Raw genomic sequence first — 21,093 nt, forward strand, 5'->3', positions numbered from 1 at the left:
TTCCACCATCTGATCCCCATGAGGGATGTCTCTCCTTATTTTTGGGTAGCCTTGGGATGATTTTGCCTTGAGTCACGCGAAGAAGATGTTTTCTCCCTCACCGTCTAAGCTCAGGAACCCTCAACCATTTTGCTGATTAGCAGGTCTGGTCAGAGAACATTGCTGATCAAGTGTGTCAAGCTGGAAATGCTTACGAAGAGAAATTAGAAGGTCTTGGCAACCTAGGAGAAGGACACGCAAACGAGACAACCTGCTAATTGGTACATTTATCCCTGGTATGAACCAAAGGACACAGAGACCATTCTTGATTGCCTGGACTTCAGTCATCAGAGAAGAAAAGTGCGTGATGATATTAGGCATCCAAAGGCTTTCGGGGAGATCCTGACTTTAAGGAAGATGGTCAATGGTTGCTAGATATGATGGCTATGTGCCGGCTTTGGAATGGGGAGCCTCTAAAAGCTGGCTCTCCATGAACATCAGTCAGAGGAGATGGCTGTTGTCCTCACGTCCTCTTCTCAACCTCTTTAAGGAATCTGGTTGTCCCCTTTGGGGATGAGGATGTTGGGCTAGAAAAGGCGATCCTACGCCTTGCATGTCCTCCTCTGAGGTCAGTGTAATTATTAATCATAACAAATGACAGAGCTGGATTATATGACCAGTGACAGCAGAATATAATCTTCCCCTGGGTGAAGGCTTCAGGAGCAGATGGCGTGGCTATATACAATAGGAGTCAAGCGCATGAGGACGGCATGTCTATTATTGGAAAGACCGACACGAACTCTTCAGAAATGATTCAGAAGAAACACCTCAGAACTTAGGGGAAGCTCTCTGAGGCGTTCCAGACGTCTGTCTGAAAAATGGAGGCAGCTGCTTTGAAAAGTCCACTTTTAATGCCACTCTTTAAAGCAGCGTCTCCTTTTTTCCCCCCACCCCAGAAGCCTGAAAAAAACTGGGCTGCTTTAATGAACAGGAAAGAGGTGGCCTTCCTCACGAAATTTGCTCTCAGCAACACACGTGTGTTATTCAAAACAACCCATGCGAGGGAAACCCAAGCAGTCAAGTTGTCAAGAAAACGGGGGTGTTTTCTTTGCGGTCTTATGAATCTTACGAATCTAAAATCATACAGGGTTCTGTATGCACGTGTGTAGTCACACAACATATATTAGAGGGGAAAGCATTTATAGATTCACGAGGCCTCCATTATTTTTTTCTGTGTCTACTTGCCCTTGGTCCCCATATTCTACTATCTTACATTTAGTGCCACGCCAGCCATGTTGGTGATCTACTGCTTTTCCCGTAAAAGGAAATGGATTGGACTAAAACAGAGCTCTCCCAAATTTGGCAACTTTTAGACTGGCGGATTTCAACTTTCCAAATTCCCCAGCCAGCCAGCCAGAATGGGGAATTCTTGGGAGTTGAAGTCCATAAGTCTTAAAGCTACCAAGTTTGGACACTCCTGGAGTAAAACACGTTCAGTTGTTGTTTTTTTTTTTAAAAAAAATCAGTTCTAGCCACATGTAAAATTGGAAGGGATGCACGCTAACGGCCGCAAAAATCCACGGAAGTGGGAATGTGCAAGAGGCTACCGAGAGCTGGTGTTCTCCATTTCTGCGCCTTCTCCTCCAGGAAATGCTCACGGTTCCTGCTCTAGCACCAAAGGCAGGATGCATAATTCAGAGGCACGTTGGGAAGTGGGGGAGGGGGGGGTTTCCTCTGGCAAGACGTTTTGGCAACAATTTTTGTAAAAAACGCACCGTCGTATAGTTCTTTTGGTGTACCTGAATGGATGCATCTGGACGTTTCTTGTTTTTTGGGAAGAGGAAGGACTATTTTGTGGGGTTGGGTTTGTTTTTTTTTGACACCGTCCTCTTTTTCCCTATACTTTGGGTTGTTGGCCTCCTGGGGCAGCTTGGGACGCCATCCGGGTTCCTACGTAAAAGACTTGATATCGGTCCTTCCACATGACAAAACAGGCCGCAAAGCCCACCACGGCGGCCAGGAAGTTAAGGAGGAACTGGATCAGCAAGAAGAGGTAGAAGGTACTGGTCAGGAAGCTGCAGTCACTCTGGTAGGTGAGGGTTCGGCTGAGGGGGGTCCGCCGCGTCCAGTTTGCAGTGGCAGACCAAATCGGACATGGGCTCGCAGGTGAAGCGGACGATCTGGAAGTAGCAGTAGGCGGCGAAAGCCATGGCCAAGATGCAGACGTTCAGACTCAGCGCACTCAGGAGGAAATAGGCAACCTGGGACGGAAGTGGAAGAGCCATCTGAATATGTTGCAAGGAATATCCTGCAGTTTGCCATTCCCAGCTGCCTCCAAGCATATGCAAAGTTTTGATATATTTTGGGGCCAGCACAATGAGAGAAGAGAAGGGAAGGGAAGGGAAGGGAAGGGAAGGGAAGGGAAGGGAAGACAAGACTGAAAGAGACAGGGAGGGAGGGGAGAGGGGGGGAGGGAGGGGAGAAGAGAGAGGAGAGAAGAGGAGAGAAGAGAAGAGAAGGGGAGGGGAGGGGAGGAAAGGAGAAGACAAGACTGGATCAGGGAGACGGAGAGGGGAGGAGGAGAGAGAGGAAACTGGATCAGGGAGAGGAGAGCGGAGCAGAGCGGAGCAGAATGGGAGGAGAGGGGAGGACAAGAGGGAGAGGAGAAGAGAAGACTGGATCAGGGAGAGGGAGAGGGGAGGAGAGGACAGGAGGGGAGCGGAGGAGAGGGGAGGACAGGAGGGGAGAGGAGAAGACTGGATCAGGGAGAGGGAGAGGGGAGGAGAAGGGAGGAGGAGGAGAGAGAGGAGACTGGATCAGGGAGAGGAGAGGAAAGGAGGGGAGGAGAGAAGAGGAGAGGAGAGGAGAGGAGAGGAGAGGAGAGGAGAAGACAAGACTGGATCAGGGAGAGGGGAGGAGGAGGAGAGAGGAGACTGGATCAGGGAGAGGAGAGGAGCGGAAGAGAGGGGAGGACAGGAGAGGAGAGGAGAAGAGAAGACTGATCAGGGAGAGGGAGAGGAGAGGAGAAGGGAGGAGGAGAGAGAGGAAACTGGATCAGAGAGAGGGAAAGGAGAGGAGAGGAGAGGAGAGGGGAGGACAAGAGGGGAGAGGAGAGGAGAAGAGAAGACTGGATCAGGGAGAGGGGAGGAGACTGGATCAGGGGAGAGGAGAGGAGAGGAGTGGAGCGGAAGAGAGAGGAGGACAGGAGAGGAGAGGAGAGGAGAGGAGGAGAAGACTGGATCAGGGAGAGGGAGAGGAGAGGGGAGGAGAGGAGAGGGGAGGGGAGGACAAGAGGGGAGAGGAGAGAAGACGATCAGGGAGAGGGGAGGAGGAGGAGAGAGGAGACTGGATCAGGGAGAGGAGAGGATGGTAGAAGGGAGGAGGAGAGAAACTGGATCAGAGAGAGGGAGAGGAGAGAAGAGAGAAGAGAAGAGAAGAGAAGAGAAGAGAAGAGAAGAGAAGAGAAGAGAAGAGAAGAGAAGAGAAGAGAAGAGAAGAGAAGAGAAGAGAAGAGAAGAGAAGAGAAGAGAAGAGAAGAGAATTTGTGATATGTGTTCTTCCCGTGACATGATCTTCTTTTGGGGATTTTTGGGGATGGTGGTTTCTAGGAATTGCACCCATTTTAATTACATATTTAAGCTGCCCTGAATTATCATGGGTGGCCAATACATCTGATAGATAAATAAATAAATACCACCCAGTGTTTCCTTTTTTAAATTAAGGTGTTCGTATAAATCAAAATTATACACATAGATACATGCATTTAGGCACATAGTTGAATGCAGGGTTCATCAGTCCACTGATTTCAAAATAGCAGTTTTTGTTGTACATTGGGATACTTGAGGGTATCGGTAACAAGTATTAATTTTCTACGATATTCTTGTATTCCTGAATGTCAACTCCAGTCTGTCTTCTACACTCTGCATGTATCCAAATATGGATCTTTAAATTTGGCCGAATCTAGCTTGCCCTGTCCACTCCTCAACACAAAAACACCCCTTGCTCCCTTCTCCATTTAGACGTGGGTCAGTCAACAGATCTTCTATTTTTTTCTTGCTCTCAAAGGTCCAATAGCATCAGATCTGCTTTCAGGTAGAGCAAATTATATGAATAGGGAGATATATTTTTTTTGGTCTATTAAAAGACTTCTAGCCATTAAATTAAGGTGTTGGGTATTCTTATTTGAGTTCCTTTACATATTAAAAACAGAGTCTGACATAAGATATAAGCTGAAGCCCCATCTAATTATTTAATACTGCCTTTTTCACTGATGGAATGGAATGGAACGATGATGGAGGAGGAGGAGGAGGAGGAGAAGGAGGAGGAGGAGGAGGAGGAGGAGGAGGAGGAGGAGGAGGAGAAGAGGAGGAGGAGAGGAGGAGAAGGAGGAGAAGAAGAAGAGAGGAGGAGGAGGAGGAGGAGGAGGAGGAGGAGGAGGAGGAGGAGGAAAAAGAAGAGTTGGAAGGGACCGTTTGTTGTATATGTTCTCTCAGAATATAGATTACAAAGCTCTATAAACACGATCTGTTCTCATTCTTTGCCTTCCCACAACGACTATATAAAAGATTACCTCATAGGGCTTTCCTAATTTCTGGTTAAATTGTCTGTATTTAGCCACTTAAGCTAGTAGTGTCCATTCACTATGCATTATGAATTTTATAATTATGAATTATAAAAATCCCTTCTTCTGTTTATCGCCAGAATCTATTGTTACATCATTTTACCTGATGGCCCAAACTTTTGGTATTATACAATACCGTATGTGTGTGTGTTTGGGAGGGGGGGGGCGTTGGTGGAATTCTTTATTCAATATTGTATATTCAGCATTTTATTTCTCCCTCAGCAAGCTGACCTTTGTTTCCTTACATAAAGGGTTCTCCTTTTCATGTGTTCACAGCCTGAGCTATCAATATAACAGTTGTCTGATGACCTTGAGGTTCTTAGCACGTACATCTTGATAAAAATCCATAGTCAGGTCTATTTGTCTTCTGTCTACCATGCGTAAACTGTGAGTAGCTCACTTGCTGGTTTTATGAATGGAAAATGAAGCTAAAACAGATTGGGGAGGACACCGAAGAAACTCAAACAGAAATCTCTCTGCAGGATTTTCCTAGTTGAGATCTTGTTCTTCAAAGCTTTTAGAACTTCATTCCTTAATAGAGACTTTCAGTGACTAAAAGCTTAAGACCACGTGAAGCACCTGATAGTTTGCAGCTGGGTGAGTGGATGGATGGATGGGTGGATAAGTGGGTGGGTGGATAGGTGGGTGGGTGGATAAGTGGATGGGTGGATAGGTGGGTGGGTGGATGGATGGGTGGGTGGATGGATGGATGGGTGGGTGGATGGATAAATGGATGGATAGATGAACAACTAGATGGATAGATGGAAGGATGGATGAATGGAGGGAGGGAGGATGGATGGATGGATGGACAGATAGATATATGGGTGAATGGAATAATGGATGGATGGATTGATGGATGGATAGGTGGATGGATTAATGGACGGATGATGGACAGATGAATGGATGATAGATGGATGGATGGGTGGATACTCTTTTCCTTAAGTTTGCCCAATATAAAAAAGGAAGATAGGAATTCAACTTCAAAGCAGGGCAAAACAAAATCTGGGATGTTTGAATTTTAATAAAAGGCGAAGCCGCTATTTCGGTAGCAATATTCAGTTTCCTCCATTGGGCAACCAAATCCGAAGATTTAATTCAAAGCATTCAAAAATGCGGATTTTTGAAATGTCGGCTCTGGTTGGTGGATGTGCTGAATCTCCACTTCTAGGATGGATGGGTGGATGGATGGGTGAACAATAGGAACAGGAATGTCCATTGGATCTGCTCAAATGTTCCAAGATGGCAGCTGTAACATGTGGCTGAAGCTGCTTGTTTTTTATGGGCATTGTTTTTAATGCAGACACAACACACACACACACACACACAACTTTAATCATACCACTGCAGCTGCTACCTTGACTTTTTTGACCAGATCCCGCAGACACTTTGAATAGGGAAAGATCCCTGGATCATCACTCCCAGATCTCTGGAGCTTGCTCCTTTAACTTTATTTTCAGATGGAATAATTAGTTCTTCTCCAAACAAAGAAAACAAGAGCGCATACCTTGATGAAGAACTGAATGCAAGTTTTCTCATCCGGCTGGTAAGAAATACAAAGCATCACAAATCCAATGATGGCCACCAGACAAACCTGGAGAGAAGAAAGATGAATAAATTGAAACTTAAAATTGGAGCAGAGATAGAGGAGGACCTGGCCAGACCCAAACAACCCTCCACTATCAATTTTAGGAGATCAGATAGTTAACAGAATAAGAGAATAACCAAGTTAAAAGTTAAAAGTTATATAACAATGTAGTTTACATCCTCGTTATACTATCAATTGGAATCCGTCTACTTATTGCCTTTGGGATCCCCTCTGTCCTTACATTATTGTAGAAAATTAGGATATATAATTTGCACAGGTTCTATAAAATACCATTTTACATCATTCTCAAACTTATCACAATATGTTGAATTAAATATGTCTTCAACAGAGGCAATTTCAGTTTTAACCTGATGGTGAAAATTCCCATTAAAGCTTCTGCATGTAATGCTGTGAAGATGAGTATTACATGGAGATTAATATATATTTTAAGAAAGATGGCAGTGCTAATTCCTATTAGATATTTCAGACAAACTGTTAAAAGGTATGGCATTTAAAAGCCCCTAGAATAGAAAATCTCTGGCTAAATTACAGCAACTTTATGGAGATAATAGGTTCAACCTGCTGGATTTAATTTTATCACTTAGATTCCTTTGGGATGAAATTTATTACGATTATTTTCCTCTTTGGACCCATTTGGAGTGGAAGTCGGTAATTCCTTCCAAATCTTGGCAAGTTTTTGGGATCAGGTATACTAAATGAGGATTCTTCATTTCCTGCTGTGTTCAAGATGCCAGATATTTGCTTACAGGTAGTCTTCAACTTATAACAGTTCATTTAGGGACCATTCAAATCTGTAACCGCACTGAAAAAAGTGTCTCACGACCATTTTTTCACACTTACAATTACTGAAGCATCCTCATGGTCATGTGATCACAATTCGGACGCCTGGCAATTGACTCACATTACAATGGTTATAATGTCCCTGGGGTCACATAATCCCTTTTTGCGACCTTCTGACAAGCAAAGTCAATGGGGGACGCCAGATTCACTGAACAACCAGGTTTACTAATTTAACAACTGCAGTGATTCACTTAACAACCGTGGCAAAAAGTGTCGTAAAATGGGGCAAAACTCACTTAGCAAATGTTTCACTGAGCGACATAAATTTTGGGGTCAGTTATGGTCGTAATTCAAGGACTAGCCGTATGTTGTTTCCGAATCAGTTGAGAAATTGATGCTGTGATATAATTCAAACTTGAAAATAACAGGAAAGATGATGTTAGAACACCTGGATTAAACAAGAAACTAATATTTATTTATTTATTTATTTATTTATTTATTTATTTATTTATTTATTTATTAAATTTATATACCGCCCTATTCCCGTAGGACTCAGGGCAGTTTACAGGGAAAATTAAAATGCATAACATACAAATTAAAATCAGTTAAAACTATGATTAAAGTACAGTCCCTGAAGTTAAACTAAAACCCAATTAAATTAAATTAGTTTAAACCCCTCAGTCTAATACTTTAAAGCACTTGGCTTTTAATGGTTGTTTTAACAACTGAGAGATTTTTGTCTCAGATTTGACTTATCTTCAGCACATAATAATAATAATTAATAATAAAGAAGTTGGAAGGGACCTTGGAGATCATCTAGTCCAACCTCCTGCTCAGGCAGGAAACCCTATACCATTTCGGACAAATGGCTGTCCAGTCTCTTCTTAAAGACTTCCAATGTTGGAGCATTCACTGCTTCTGGAGGCAAGCAGTTCCACTGGTTAATTGTTCTAACTGTCAGGAAGTTTCTCCTTAGTTCTAGGTAGCTTGGCAGAATTTTTGCAGTTTCAAAGATACCTGCAATTCTACCTTTTTGAAAAGACGATTGTGCTGGAACAGAAACCAGCAATCCCATTTCGTAAGGTATGAACCTGTGAAATTAAATTTGTATCACACGTTTGACCTGTGGGAAGCCAAACTGAAATACCTAATTTTAGAAAATGAGTGGGTTCTGATGTTAAAAATATGTGAAATACACTTCCTATGACTTATACTATCCAACTGATTTGGAATTTTCGGCTTTATAGATCCTGGAATAAAGAGGAGATAATACTATATAACTGGAAAGAAAGTTACTCTCCGAATTTTAAGAAATAGATCCATCGTATGAGTTTGTTATCTATTTTAGACAAATGTATGTATCTGTTGCTGCATTGTTTAGATTCCATGATGGGCTCAACAACTGAATTAATTCTGTATTACTATTCATATTTATTGACACTGATCATATTGATCTCAACTGGAACTACTTGTTCATTTTAATCCCTGTGACAAAACTGGGTCTTCTCTTTAGTGCGTAACCAACACTAGCACATTCACTTTCACTCCTCCGGCATTGTGTCTTAACAACCGCTACAGGGACAAAGTCGCTCCTTAGCAACGACTAACAAAATTTCCGGATGATGTGTTTATAGTTTGTCATCACTAGTCAACTTCTCTTGCCTTAAGAAGAGGAAAAAGTTTGCCAAAACCTTTTATGGCAGCCGAAGTGGATTGTACATTACACAGGGTGCTGAAAAAGGAAATCTAAGGGTACTTGAAAGAGAGAGGGAGAGGGAGAGAGAGAAGGAGAGAGAGAGAGAGAGAGAGAGAGAGAGAGAGAGAGAGAGAGAGAAGGAGAGAAGAGACCAACAGATGGACAGACAGACAGACACTACAGTAGATATAGATCGATGATGGATGATAAATAGATGATAGATATAGATAACAGATATAGAGAGTAGACTAGATAGATATAGATAGATGAGAGAGAGGGGAGGGGAAGATATGAACAGATGGACAGACAGAGATACGAGATATAGATAGATGATGGATGATAGATGATAGATATAGATAATAGATAGATATTGAGAGTAGACTAGATATAGATGACAGAGAGAGAGACACACACACACAGAGAGAGAAAGAGACGGACGAACAGATGGACAGACAGACAGATACTAGATATAGATAGATAATGGATGATAAATAATGATAGATATAGATAATAGATATCGAGAGTAGACTAGATAGATATAGATGACAGAGACACAACCAAGAGAGAGAGAGAGAGAGAGAGAGAGAGAGAGAGAGACAGGCGAACAGATGGACAGACAGATACTAGATATAGATAGATAATGGATGATAAATAGATGATATAGATAATAGATAGATAGATATAGAGAGTAGATAGATATAAATAGATCACAGAGAGAGAGAGATGGACGGACAGACAGAGATACTAGATATAGATAGATGATGGATGATAAATAGATGATAGATATAGATAACAGATAGATAGATATAGGGAGTAGACTAGATAAAGGTAAAGGTTAAAGGTTCCCCCGCACATGCGTGCTAGTCGTTTCCGACTCTAGGGGCCGGTGCTCATCTCCGTTTCAAAGCCGAAGAGCCAGCGCTTGTCCGAGGACGTCTCCGTGGTCATGTGGCCGGCATGACTAGACGCCAAAGGCGCACGGAACGCTGTTACCTTCCCACCGGAGTGGTCCCTATTTTTTCTACTTGCATTTTTACGTGCTTTCGAACTGCTAGGTTTGGCAGAAGCTGGGACGAGTAACAGGCGCTCACTCTGTTACGCGGCACTCGGGATTCGACCCGCCAAACTGCCGACCTTCTGATCGACAAGCTCAGTGTCCTAACCCACTGAGCCACCGCGTCCCTTGTAGACATAGATAGATATAGATAGATGAGAGAGAGAGAGAGAGAGAGAGAGAGAGAGAGAGAGAGAGAAACGGACGAACAGATGGACAGACAGAGATACTAGATATAGATACATGATGGGTGATAAATAGATGATAGATATAGATAATAGATAGATATAGAGTAGACTAGATATAGATAGATAACGAGAGAGAGAGAGAGAGAGAGAGAGAGAGAGAGAGAGAGAGAAGAGAGAGAGAGAGAGAGAGAAGCTGTCAATGCCTCAAACTACAGAGATGTGCCCTACAAAACTGGAGCATATCCCCATTTATCAACAGGTAAAATAACTGACAATGATGTCACATTAAACCAACTAGGGAACAACATCAGTGCTAGAAGAGAGAACGGTTTACTTTCTCTTTATATAGAACTGGCTTGCCCTGTCACTATTGACGGCTCCTTGTTTGGACTGTTTATAGTTAGTTTGTTAGGCAGTTTCACCAAGGCCACCTCCACCAATACCGACAGGGCGAGCCACTGGAATATAAAATGAGAACAAACCCCACCTCCTTCTAGCACTGATGACATTCCCTTGTTTGGTAGTGAAACGTCTCCAGGAAAGCCACCAAGCTCAAAGGGCACCAAGGACCCCTCAGAAAAACGGGATTGCCCTCGTCCTCAATATTGCAACGGGCAAGAGTTGGTAGAAGGAAAGAAAATAAAGATGGAACATGGGCTGACAGTCCCCCCCCTTCCATCCTCACTGTTTACTTGTCCCATTGGATGTCTCTCTAGCTCACGGGTGTCAAACTCGCCGTTTTCGCACTGCCGGAGCTGGGGGTGGGCACGGCTTTTCGACACCCCCTGCTCTAGCTAATAATAATAATAATAATAATAATAATAATAATAATAATAATACAGCCAACCATTACTTGTGGGGCCACAAACATCATATTACTGTAAAAAAATAATATGAGTGGCACAGAGACTCGAGTTTAAAACCAGATGGAGCCACATGTGTCAGCAAATAAGTGTAGCGCCGAGAACACGGGCTGGGGTACATAATATATATATATATATATAAACCCTACTCAAGTTACACTCCACATACATGCCGTCCTCCCCCATATTTATTTATGCAACATCAATCAGTTCTGAGACGTGACCAAGCTGGAGGCAAGCAGGCTGCAATCTATGGGGGAAACACGTTCCTACACCAGGAGTAATGGCCCTTATTGGCTTCCTACTTAGGCCCCCAGGCCCCCCAAGATAGCGTGGTGTTTTTGCCAATTGGGGAGGGGGTCCCATCTAACCCGCGGCCTGCTTTTTGGCATAAAGGCCCTTTGGGGTTTTCCAGAACTTGGCCAACACCAAAGTCTTGAGCACCGAAGCGAAGAACGTAGGGGCCAAGGGAAGACCAAGTACCCGCTTGTTCAATCCAGGTCTTAATTCCACAGCCTCGGTCTAAAAAAACAACAACACAACATCATGGAATCCCCTTTATCTGATTGGCCCGTGGGCTGGTAGGAAGGCTGGCCCCCAAAATGAGCACCTTTCCTTTCCAACTAAGCTAAAGCTGTGGAGAGTGGAGGTTAAGGTGGAAAGACACAAAGGAAACATCTCCGTGTGGCCACATCTCCTCCCTTCTAACAAAGGAGTGTGTTTGCAGCTCAGGGTTGAACTGTGGGGTCCGTGGCGGTCTCTGAGCTTGGTGGTTTTCTCGAGGACATTTCGTGACCCAAGTAGGAAACATCTTCAGCGCTAGAAGGGGGAAGGGGCCTTGTAAAAAGGAGGAGGAAGGACTGTGGGGTCCTTGGTGCTCTCTGCACGTGGTAGTTGTCTTGCAGATGTTTCCTTACCCAAACTAGGGAACACCATCAGTGCACTGCACGAAAACAGCCAAGCTCAGAAGTCACCGACCCCACAGTCCTCCTCCTCCTCTTCCACCTCCACCTCCTCTTATTCCTCTTCCTCTCCTTCTCTTCTTCCTCCTTCTTTCTTCCCCTCCTCCTCCTCCTTCCCCTCCTTCTTCCTCTTCCTCCTCCTCCTCCTCTGTCTCATTCTTCTTCCCTTTCTCCCTCCTCCTCCCAGCACTGATGATGTTACCTAGTTGGGTTATGAAACATCTGCAAGAAAACAAAGCTTAGGGAGCACCAAGAATCCCACAGTGTTGTTGGTTGTTTTCCAGTGTTAGCTTCTTCTTCTTCTTCTTCTTCTTCTTCTTCTTCTTCTTCTTCTCTTCTTCTTCCTTCTTCTTCTTCTTCTTCTTTCTTCTTCTTCTTCTTCTTCTTCTCTTCTTCTTCTTCTTCTTCTCCTCCTCCTCCTCCTCCCCTCCTCCTCCTCCTCCTCCTTTTCTTCTCCTTCTCCTTTTCTTCTTCTTCTCCTCCTCCTCCTCCTCCTCCTCCTCCTTTCCCTCCTCCTCCTCCTCCTTCTTCTTTTTCTTCTTCTCCTCCTCCTTCTCCTTCTTCTTCTTCCCTCCTCCTCCTCCTTCCTCCTCCTCCTCCTCTTTTTCCTCTTCCTCCTCCTCTTCTTCTCCTTCTTCTTTCTCCCTCCTCCTTCCCTCCTCTCCCTCCTCCTCCTCCTCTTCTCATTCTTCTTCCCTTTCTCCCTCCTCCTCCTCACCACTGATGATGTTACCTAGTTGGGTCACGAAACGTCTGCAAGAACAATCCCCGAGCTCAGAGAGCACCAAGGACCCCCCCCCCCCACACACACACACAACACTCCTCTCATTTCAGAAGCGGCTTCCTTAGTGCCTGTATTGTATCTCAGCCCCCCCCCCCCACTCGCCCACCTCCCACCAACCCGGGCGGGGTAGCGCGTGCAGACGGTCGGGACGCGGGTCAGCGGCTGGCGGCCGGGACGGCGCCTGGGATTCGGACAAGAAGAGCCCGGAATGCTTACAAGCGCGCCGGCGAATGCTTACAAGCGCGCCGGCCAATATGGAGTCTCCCGGAGCAGCAGGGAAGGGCTGAACTCGGCCATCAGGAAAGCCAGGACGGTGATCGAGACTCCCAGGACCAGCTGCAGCAACGCCGCCAACAGGGGAACCGGCAACCACAGCACGTGTGAACGTCCTCTTCCTTGCCCGCTTTGGCATAGCCCGGACGGCTCTTCTGCTCCGGGGGGGCTGCGGTCTCCTTGCCGGGGGCGCCGCCTTGCTCTTTTCCAGGGGGCTGGGAGCTGGCTTCGCTTTGGACTTCATTCTGACGACCTCCGGGGACACGACACACCCTGAGCCCGAGTCCGAGGGTCCGCGATCTCACCCGGCCGGCTGCTCCGCTTTGAACAAATATGGGAAATCTTTGGAGGGGCCGTCGCAGTTTCCGAACACCGCTTATAGACCGTGCGGAAGGGGGAGTCGAGGGGGTAGCGGACGGACGGCTAGCCGGGTTGGGGCGTTGCTCAGGCGAGATGTTTTGGAGCCAGGAAGGCTTGGCACGTGAGAACGCGCGTTACGGTGGTCGCTCCCATCGCCGCCGCCCCTCCTTCCCTGCCCACTGGGCATTTGCCCTCCCGGGAAACGCCAACCCTGTCGTCCCCACCCCCGTTAGCCAGTTCCTCGACGATTCCAGGGAAGGATCCACACGTTGGAAAGTGTTTCACGTGGTTCGCTTTTGTGCGCTCGGAAGGCCGAGGAGGAAGGAGGTGGAAATAATTTCGGAGGAGGAGGCGGCGGGGTGGGGTGGGGGGGTCCATGGGGTGGGAGAGAGAAAAATATCCTTTGGGATATTAAGATGCAGAGAAAACCTGGGAACGTTTATAAAAGGGTGTTTATTTATGGTGGCTTTTGTATTGTTACGAATCATCCGGTGGATCAAGGTAAACACATAATAATAATCAGGGCTTTTTTTCTCATAGAATGCTCAGAACGGAGTTCCGGCACCTTTTTTGGATGGAACCTTGTAGGGTAGGCAAGCCGGGTTGTATGACATGTGTGAGTTCCAGCACCTTTTTCTTTTACAAAAAAAGCACTGAATAATAATAATAATAATAATAATAATAATTATAATAATAATAATAATAATAATAATAATAATAATAATAATAATAATAATAATAATAATAATAAATAATAATAATAATAATTTATTATTATTTATGATGATGTTGTTGTTGTTGGAAGGACCTTGGAGGTCATCTAGTCCAACCCCCTGCTCAGGCAGAAACCCTATACCATTTCAGACAAATGGCTGTCCAGTCTCCTCTTAAAAACTTCAGTGTTGGAGCATTCACAGCTTCTGGAGGCAGGTTGTTCCACTGGTTAATTGTTCTAACTGTCAGGAAGTTTCTGCTTAGTTCTAGGTTGCTTCTCTCCTTGTTGAGTTTCCAAATTGTATGGTTCCTTCCCAACCGCCCCCCACCCCACCTCCATCTTCAACATAACATTAATGTATTGGGAGTCCTCCATTTACAACAGTTCACTTAGTGACAGTTCAAAGTTACCACTGAAAAAAGTGACTGATGACCGTTTTCCCCCCACACTATGGAAAAGGGCAGTATATAAATTCAATAAACTTAAACTTAAGATGGTTACACCAAAAATAAACAAGGGGGTGCTAGGTAGATGCGGGATTTTCAAAGTGGTTTAGCTGCTTGCAAATCCACTAGGAATCACCCCAATGCGTCTCCTCTGAAGAATCAAACCGGCCAAGCCACAAAACCGGGTTTTGCACAATTGCAAAAATATTGTTGCTGATCAGCAATGGGGTGTGTGTGTGTGTGTGTCTTCTTTTGCTGTGTCTTGAGGGCAGTTTGCAGCTAGAATGTAGTTTGTTTTTGTTTTCCTAAAAGGAAGAAGCAGGATGAATGTAAAAGAATCGTACTTGTACCTTCTATGCTTGGAATTAAAATAAGAGATTTTACTTGTGACTGTTCGGAGTTATGACAGCACTGAAAACATGAGTTAGGACCGTTTTCCACTCTTAACAACCGTTGCAGCAAGCCTATGTCACGTGGTCAAAATTGGGATGCTTGGCAACTCACTTACAGTTACGACGGTGTAGTATCCTGGGGTCATGTGATCCCCTTTTGCGACCTTCTGACAAGCAAAGTCAAGGGGGAAGCCAGAGTCACTTCACAACCGTGTCCCCAACTAACAAATGCATTCCAGTTTGGTCACCACGATGTAGAAAAGATGCGGAGACTCTAGAAAGAGGCAGAGAAGAGCAACAAAGATGATCGGGGGACTGGAGGCTAAAACATGTAAGGAACAGCTGCTGGAATTGGGTATGTCTAGTTTAATGAAGAGAAGGACGAGGGGGACATGATAGCAGTATTCCAGTATCTCAGGGGCTGCCACAAAGAAGAGGGAGTCAAGCTATTCTCCAAAGCACCTGAAGGCAGGACAAGAAGCAACGGATGGAAATTAACCAAGAGAGAAGCAACCTGGAACTAAGGAGAAACTTCCGGACAGTGAGAACAATTAACCAGTGGAACAACCTGCCTCCAGAAGTTGTGGGTGCTCCAACACTGGAAGTTTTTAAGAAGAGACTGGAGAGTCACTTGTCTGAAATGGATGCTCTCCTGCCAGAGCAGGGGGTTGGACTAGATCACCTCCAAGGTCCCTTCCTCCTCCTCCTCCTCCTCCTCCTCCTCCTCCTCCTTCTTTCCTCTTCCTCTTCCTCTTCTCTTCCTCTTCCTCTTCTACATCATCATCATTATTATATTATTATTATTATTATTATTATTATTATTATTATTATTATTATTATTATTATTATTATTGTGATTCACTTAACAACCATGGCAAGAAATGTCGTGAAATGGGTCAAAGCTCCCTTAACAACTGTCTCACTTAGCAACAGAAATTTTGGGCTTAGTCAGGGACTCCCTGTACATTATATTAATATCTTAATAGGCCTGAGCATCTATTAATCGATATATTAATACTTGTGACTGCGATTTCAACCTCTGTTGGCTAAATTAACGGAATACTTTTTTTTAAACGCCAATAAAAAGTCAAGGGGTAAAACCGATTCCTTCTTAATGGCTGGTTGTGACAAATTTAGCTGGTGTTAATCGAAGCTCTGTTTAGGAAACCTTTTTGCTTAATAACAAAAAAGCTTGTTAAAGCATGGCATCTATCTGGACCGAGATGCTCTACGTACAGTCACTCATGCGCTCGTGACCTCCCGGTTAGACTACTGCAATGCCCTCTACATGGGGCTGCCCTTGAGGACCACCCGAAGGCTTCAACTGGTGCAGAATTCAGCCGCGCGAGTTTTGATGGGAGCTTCCCGATACTCCCGTGTAACATCTCTTCTCCGTGAGCTGCATTGGCTTCCGGTTGCCCTCCAGGTGAGATTCAAGGTGCTGGTAATGACCTATAAAGCCCTAAATGGCTTGGGTCCGGACTATCTAAGGCAGGGGTCTTCAAACTTGGCCCTTTTATGACTGGTGGACTTCAACTCCCAGAATTCCTCAGCCAGCGTGCCTAGCTGAGGAATTCTGGGAGTTGAAGTCCACCAGTCATAAAAGGGCCAAGTTTGAAGACCCCTGATCTAAGGGAACACCTGCTGCCGGCATCATCTTCCCATCGTCCTGTGCGCCCCCACAGGGAGGGCCTTCTCAGGGTACCACTGGTTAATGAATGCCGGCGGGTTATTCCCAGGGGAAGGGCGTTCTCTGTGGGTGCGCCTGCCCTATGGAACCAACTACCCACAGAACTTAGGACTGCCCCCGACCTTCGCTCATTTCGCCGGGACCTGAAAACTTGGCTCTTTGAGCTGTTTGGTCCAGACTGTGGGGTTGTTAATTTAACTGGGTTTTAGATTTACTCTTGGGGCTTGAATTTAATTTGTTTTAATTGTTTTTAATTTTTTGTATTCATGGTTTTAACTGCCCTGTAAACCGCCCTGAGTCCTACAGGAATAGGGCGGTATACAAATCCAATAAAATAAAATAAAAATAAAATAAAAATAATGCTTTCCTGGGATAAGGACCCTTCCTTGTGGGCCTTATCCTCAAGCTGAGCCATAAGGTTTTACAAGGCTGCCTAAAGTAAAGGTAAAGGTCCCCCCGCACATGCGTGCTAGTCGTTTCCGATGCTAGGGGCCGGTGCTCATCTCCGTTTCAAAGCCGAAGAGCCAGTGCTTGTCCGAGGACGTCTCCGTGGTCATGTGGCCGGCATGACTAGACGCCAAAGGCGCACGGAATGCTGTTACCTTCCCACCGTAGTGGTCCCTGTTTTTCTACTTGCATTTTTACGTGCTTTCGAACTGCTAGGTTGGCAGAAGCTGGGATGAGTAACAGGCGCTCACTCTGCTACGCAGCACTCGGGATTCGACCCGCCAAACTGCCGACCTTCTGATCGACAAGCTCAGCGTCCTAACCCACTGAGCCACCGCGTCCCTCTTAAGGCTGCCTAATGCTACTTGAAAAATATTTTTTTAATAAACCTAAGTGCCGTTATGCAAGGATGTGTCATAATGCAGCAGTATCCTCAGAATTGTTGCTAAATCATGGGATTGAATTATAAATGTGAGCATTGTCAAGTGATCAGAGGAATAAATTCTAGATTTCTGGAGAAAGGGGGAAACTTGGCAGAGATCGGAAATGTGCAGGTGGTTCTCAACTTACAACGGTTCAGTTAGTGGCCATTCAAAGTTACAACGGAACTGAAAGAAAGTGACCATTTCTCCCCGATGACCGTTGAAGCATCCTCAGGGTCACGTGATCAAAATTCAGATCCATGGCAACTGACTCATGACGGTCGCCTTGTCCCGGAGTCATGTGATCCCCTTTTGTGACCTTTTGGGGAAGCCAGATTCACTTAACAACCATATTGCCAACTTAACAATTGCAGGGATTCACTTAACAACATTGGCAAGAAAGATCGTACAATGGGGCAAAATTCACTGTTTTGCTTAGCGACAGAAATTTTGGGTTCGGTTGTGGTTGTAAGTCGAGGATTACCTGTACAAACTGCTTGATTTAATACTTCTGCCAATGCTGACATCTGATGTTTTCGCATTGACAACAGATGGAGAGGCAGCCATTTTCTTTTTGCTTTTAGAGTCAGATGATGCTGGGGCGGGGGAGGGAATGTGCATGAGAGTCTAGCTAGACATAATAACACTGAACCTAGTGTGAGAACCAAGGTAGTTGAAATAAGAGATGACAAGGAATTGGCAGGCTGGAGAACTGGAATGGAAGCCCACGCTCTAAACTAAATGGGGAATGTGATTTATGACTGTTAACTGGAGGAGGGAATTGTGCTTTGATACTATGTGCTCAGGGAAGGGGAATTCAGTTTTTGGCTTCAACTATGTTAGCGCCAATGCTGTGCTACTCAAATAAAGATTCTTTAAGGTAAACAGAGTGAGCGCGTTACTCGTCCCAGCTTCTGCCAACCTAGCAGTTCAAAAGCACATAAAAATGCAAGTAGAAAAATAGGGACCACTACAGTGGGAAGGTAACAGTGTTCCGTGCGCCTTTGGCGTCTAGTCATGCCGGCCACATGACCACGGAGACGTCCTCGGACAAGCGCTGGCTCTTCGGCTTTGAAACGGAGATGAGCACCGGCCCCTAGAGTCAGAAATGACTAGCACGCATGTGCTGGGGGACCTCTACCTTTACCTTTTAAGGTAAACAATGCCTCGAAGTTCTTTGAAGAGTTCCATCTGTCGGAACCATGACAACTTCATGATGTTGAATATTTGTGATGCTAGTTTGGTGGAAAAGAAGAAAAGTGGTCCCTTGCATATTCTCACCTGTCCTACACAAGGGGCATCCAACAGACAAATGAAACATCAAGAAACAATGGGTGGTGATTCAATCATTCCATCCCAGGTGCCATCTTGACTTTTTTGACCACCCCTGGGCTGGGTGCTCAGGTTCAACTTCCTGGAACCTCTGAGTTGACTAAATCACTTTGGAGAATCCCTGCCCCTCAACCCAGAGTTATGAGCTAGAGCATGCAGAGTCTCATTGTGCGAGATAACCCAGGAGTAAACCCAGTAAACAGTGGTCCATGTTAAATGGTGGTTTATCTTACACTATCTACAATGTCATACATCAGGAATAATATACATACATGTGCTAATACAGCAGGATCCAACACACCACAGTTACGGCAGGAAACGAAGAGAGAGAACACATCAGCAGAACCTTCCCTTTATACAAAGGCTCTTAAAGAGACACAGACCCTGCTGAGTCATTCCCATCATTCTTACATCTCACATTACATAAGCTGGTTAGCTGTTAAATCATTACCTCCTTGACAGATCCATAGGTCAACAGGAGCACCCGCAGAATGGGGGAGGACATTTGGGTGGCCATGAATTGCAAGTGGGGACAAGCCAAATTTGGCAAGTGCAAGAGACACAAAAGGGGTTGGAAACCTGGAGTGGGGAGGGACAATCCCCAGAAAGCCCTGCGGGCTGCCCACCATGGTGCAGTTTAGCTTGGCCTAAGCACCGTTGGGTCTTCCTAACGGCAACCCGGGTGGCCATCAGATTGGGGTTGGAAAGAGCGGGGAGATTTCCAGATGGCGTAATCACAGCTGCTCTTTTATGACCACCCTCTGCAGCACCCAGATCCGCCTCGTTATTTCCCCCCCACCCCCCCACCCCCAAAGAGAGCATGGATCTTACCACCTCGGTTCCCAAACCTATCTTCCCCCAACGCGGTTAGCAACACACGTAGGGGGTCATGGTAGGTCATACATCCCTGCAGGTGTGCCTGCATGCACGGCTATCAATTGCAGATGTCGAAAGGAGGAAACCGTTCCGATGCCTCCTCTCTTTTTTCCAGAGAGTTCTAGTTCTGTGCAGGCTCTGGAGGGGGGGGATCCTCCAAGCCGACCCCTTCCCATTGCCCCAGCCTAGGTTAGGATTCGAGTCATCCAGAAAAAATACAACAACAACCCAGCGTCCTTAAATAACAAATCCTCGCCTGCCCTCTGAGCATGTGCAGAGCTCCCGGCCATTCTGTGCGAAAGAGTTCTGGGATAGTAGAAAAGCTCAGAGGAAAGGAAGAAGACCCCCCTCCCTCCCTCCCTCCCCTGGGGTGCCCCTCCCTCTCTCTCTCCCCCCTCCTTCCTTCTGTTCTAGCTCCGGCTTTTCCCTGTAGCCTACTCTCTAGCCCAGGGGTGTCAAACTCAATTTCATTGAGCATTGCGGTTGCCCTCAGGGGGCCGGGTGGGTATGGCCAGGGTGGGTGTGGCCTACTGGGTGGGTGTGGCTAAAGTGCGTATGGCCTACTGGGTGGGCATGGCCAGCTCTACATGGTTCGCATCAAGGGTGCCTATGGGGGCCTGGGCAGGAGTGGGACAGATCTGAGGGTCTCTGGCAGAAGGAGGGTCTCTGGGCCAGGGCCAAGGCAGTGGGGGCCGGTCCCTCACTGTTTCCAGGATGGCTTCACGGGCCACATGAAACCACTTTGCGGGCCGGATCCGGCCCCCGGGTCTTGTGTTTGACATGTCTGCTCTAGCTCATCCTCCCCCGCCGCCCCCTTTCTCCTCTCCTGCTCATCGACCGCTTGGTTTGGCTGGGGGAGAGGCGGGTGGCGCTTGGCTGGCTTGGCCTGGCCTGGCCTGGCCTGGTTTGGCTTGGCCCGGTTCCCGGCTCTGTCACCAAGAACGTCCTTGCAGCCAGCAGTCGCCCCCGCTCGCAGTCGCTAAGCTCCCGGCGGCGGTGGCACGGGACACCTCACGTTGCTGGCCTGGTGCTTGTACCAGCTTGAGACGGATTAAGGAGGAGGGGCTCCCCTGCCCGCTTTGCCGGGGCTTTATTTATTTATTGATTGATTTATTAATTTAATTTATTAAAGGGGCCAGCTGGAGGAAGCGAGGACTCCGCCCGCCCCTTGCCAGAACGCCTTGCCTGAACCCCTTGCCCAACTTGGGTCGGGCGCAGCCGCCGGTCTAAGGCTGGCAATTGCAGACACACACACACACACACAAACACACACCTGCCACCAATTCAGGCAAGCGCCGGCGAGTTTGGCCGGCCGAGGCTACAGACCAAGTTGATCGGTGTGTCCTTCCCCCTCCCGCAAGGGAAGCCAGTCTTGACACAAGCGGCGTGGGTGGGGGGGGGGCCGAGGGAACGGCGGTCTGGGCTGCCTAGAATGAGAAGGAGCGCCGTGGGGGGGGGGTGCAGGGAGGCTGGGTAGGGTAATAAGCCCTTTTGCAATAAACGCGCCTCGACGCAATCCCCAAACAGCCAAGCAGCCGCGTTGGCTCTCTTGGTCCTGGTGTGTGTGTGTGTGGGGGGGGTGTGTTTCCTCGCGGCAGTGGGGTTGC

At 46.4% G+C, this 21,093-nt stretch overlaps 1 protein-coding gene across 1 annotated transcript; it reads right to left on the reverse strand.

The window, feature by feature from the left end:
• Nucleotides 1-1,853: 1,853 nt before the first annotated feature.
• Nucleotides 1,854-19,535, reverse strand: SSPN (sarcospan; the record flags this gene model as incomplete). Its single annotated transcript, XM_081331890.1, is given in 8 exon segments — nt 1,854-2,092; nt 2,094-2,240; nt 6,105-6,191; nt 12,772-12,782; nt 12,785-12,889; nt 12,892-13,279; nt 19,062-19,189; nt 19,442-19,535. Coding segments are annotated over 8 exon segments (1,176 nt in total). The 3' UTR covers nt 1,854-1,876.
• Between the last annotated feature and the right edge of the window lie 1,558 nt (nt 19,536-21,093).

The sequence above is a fragment of the Vipera berus genome, assembly GCF_964194415.1.
Source record: "Vipera berus genome assembly, chromosome: 6".
NCBI classification, from domain to species: Eukaryota; Metazoa; Chordata; class Lepidosauria; order Squamata; family Viperidae; genus Vipera; species Vipera berus.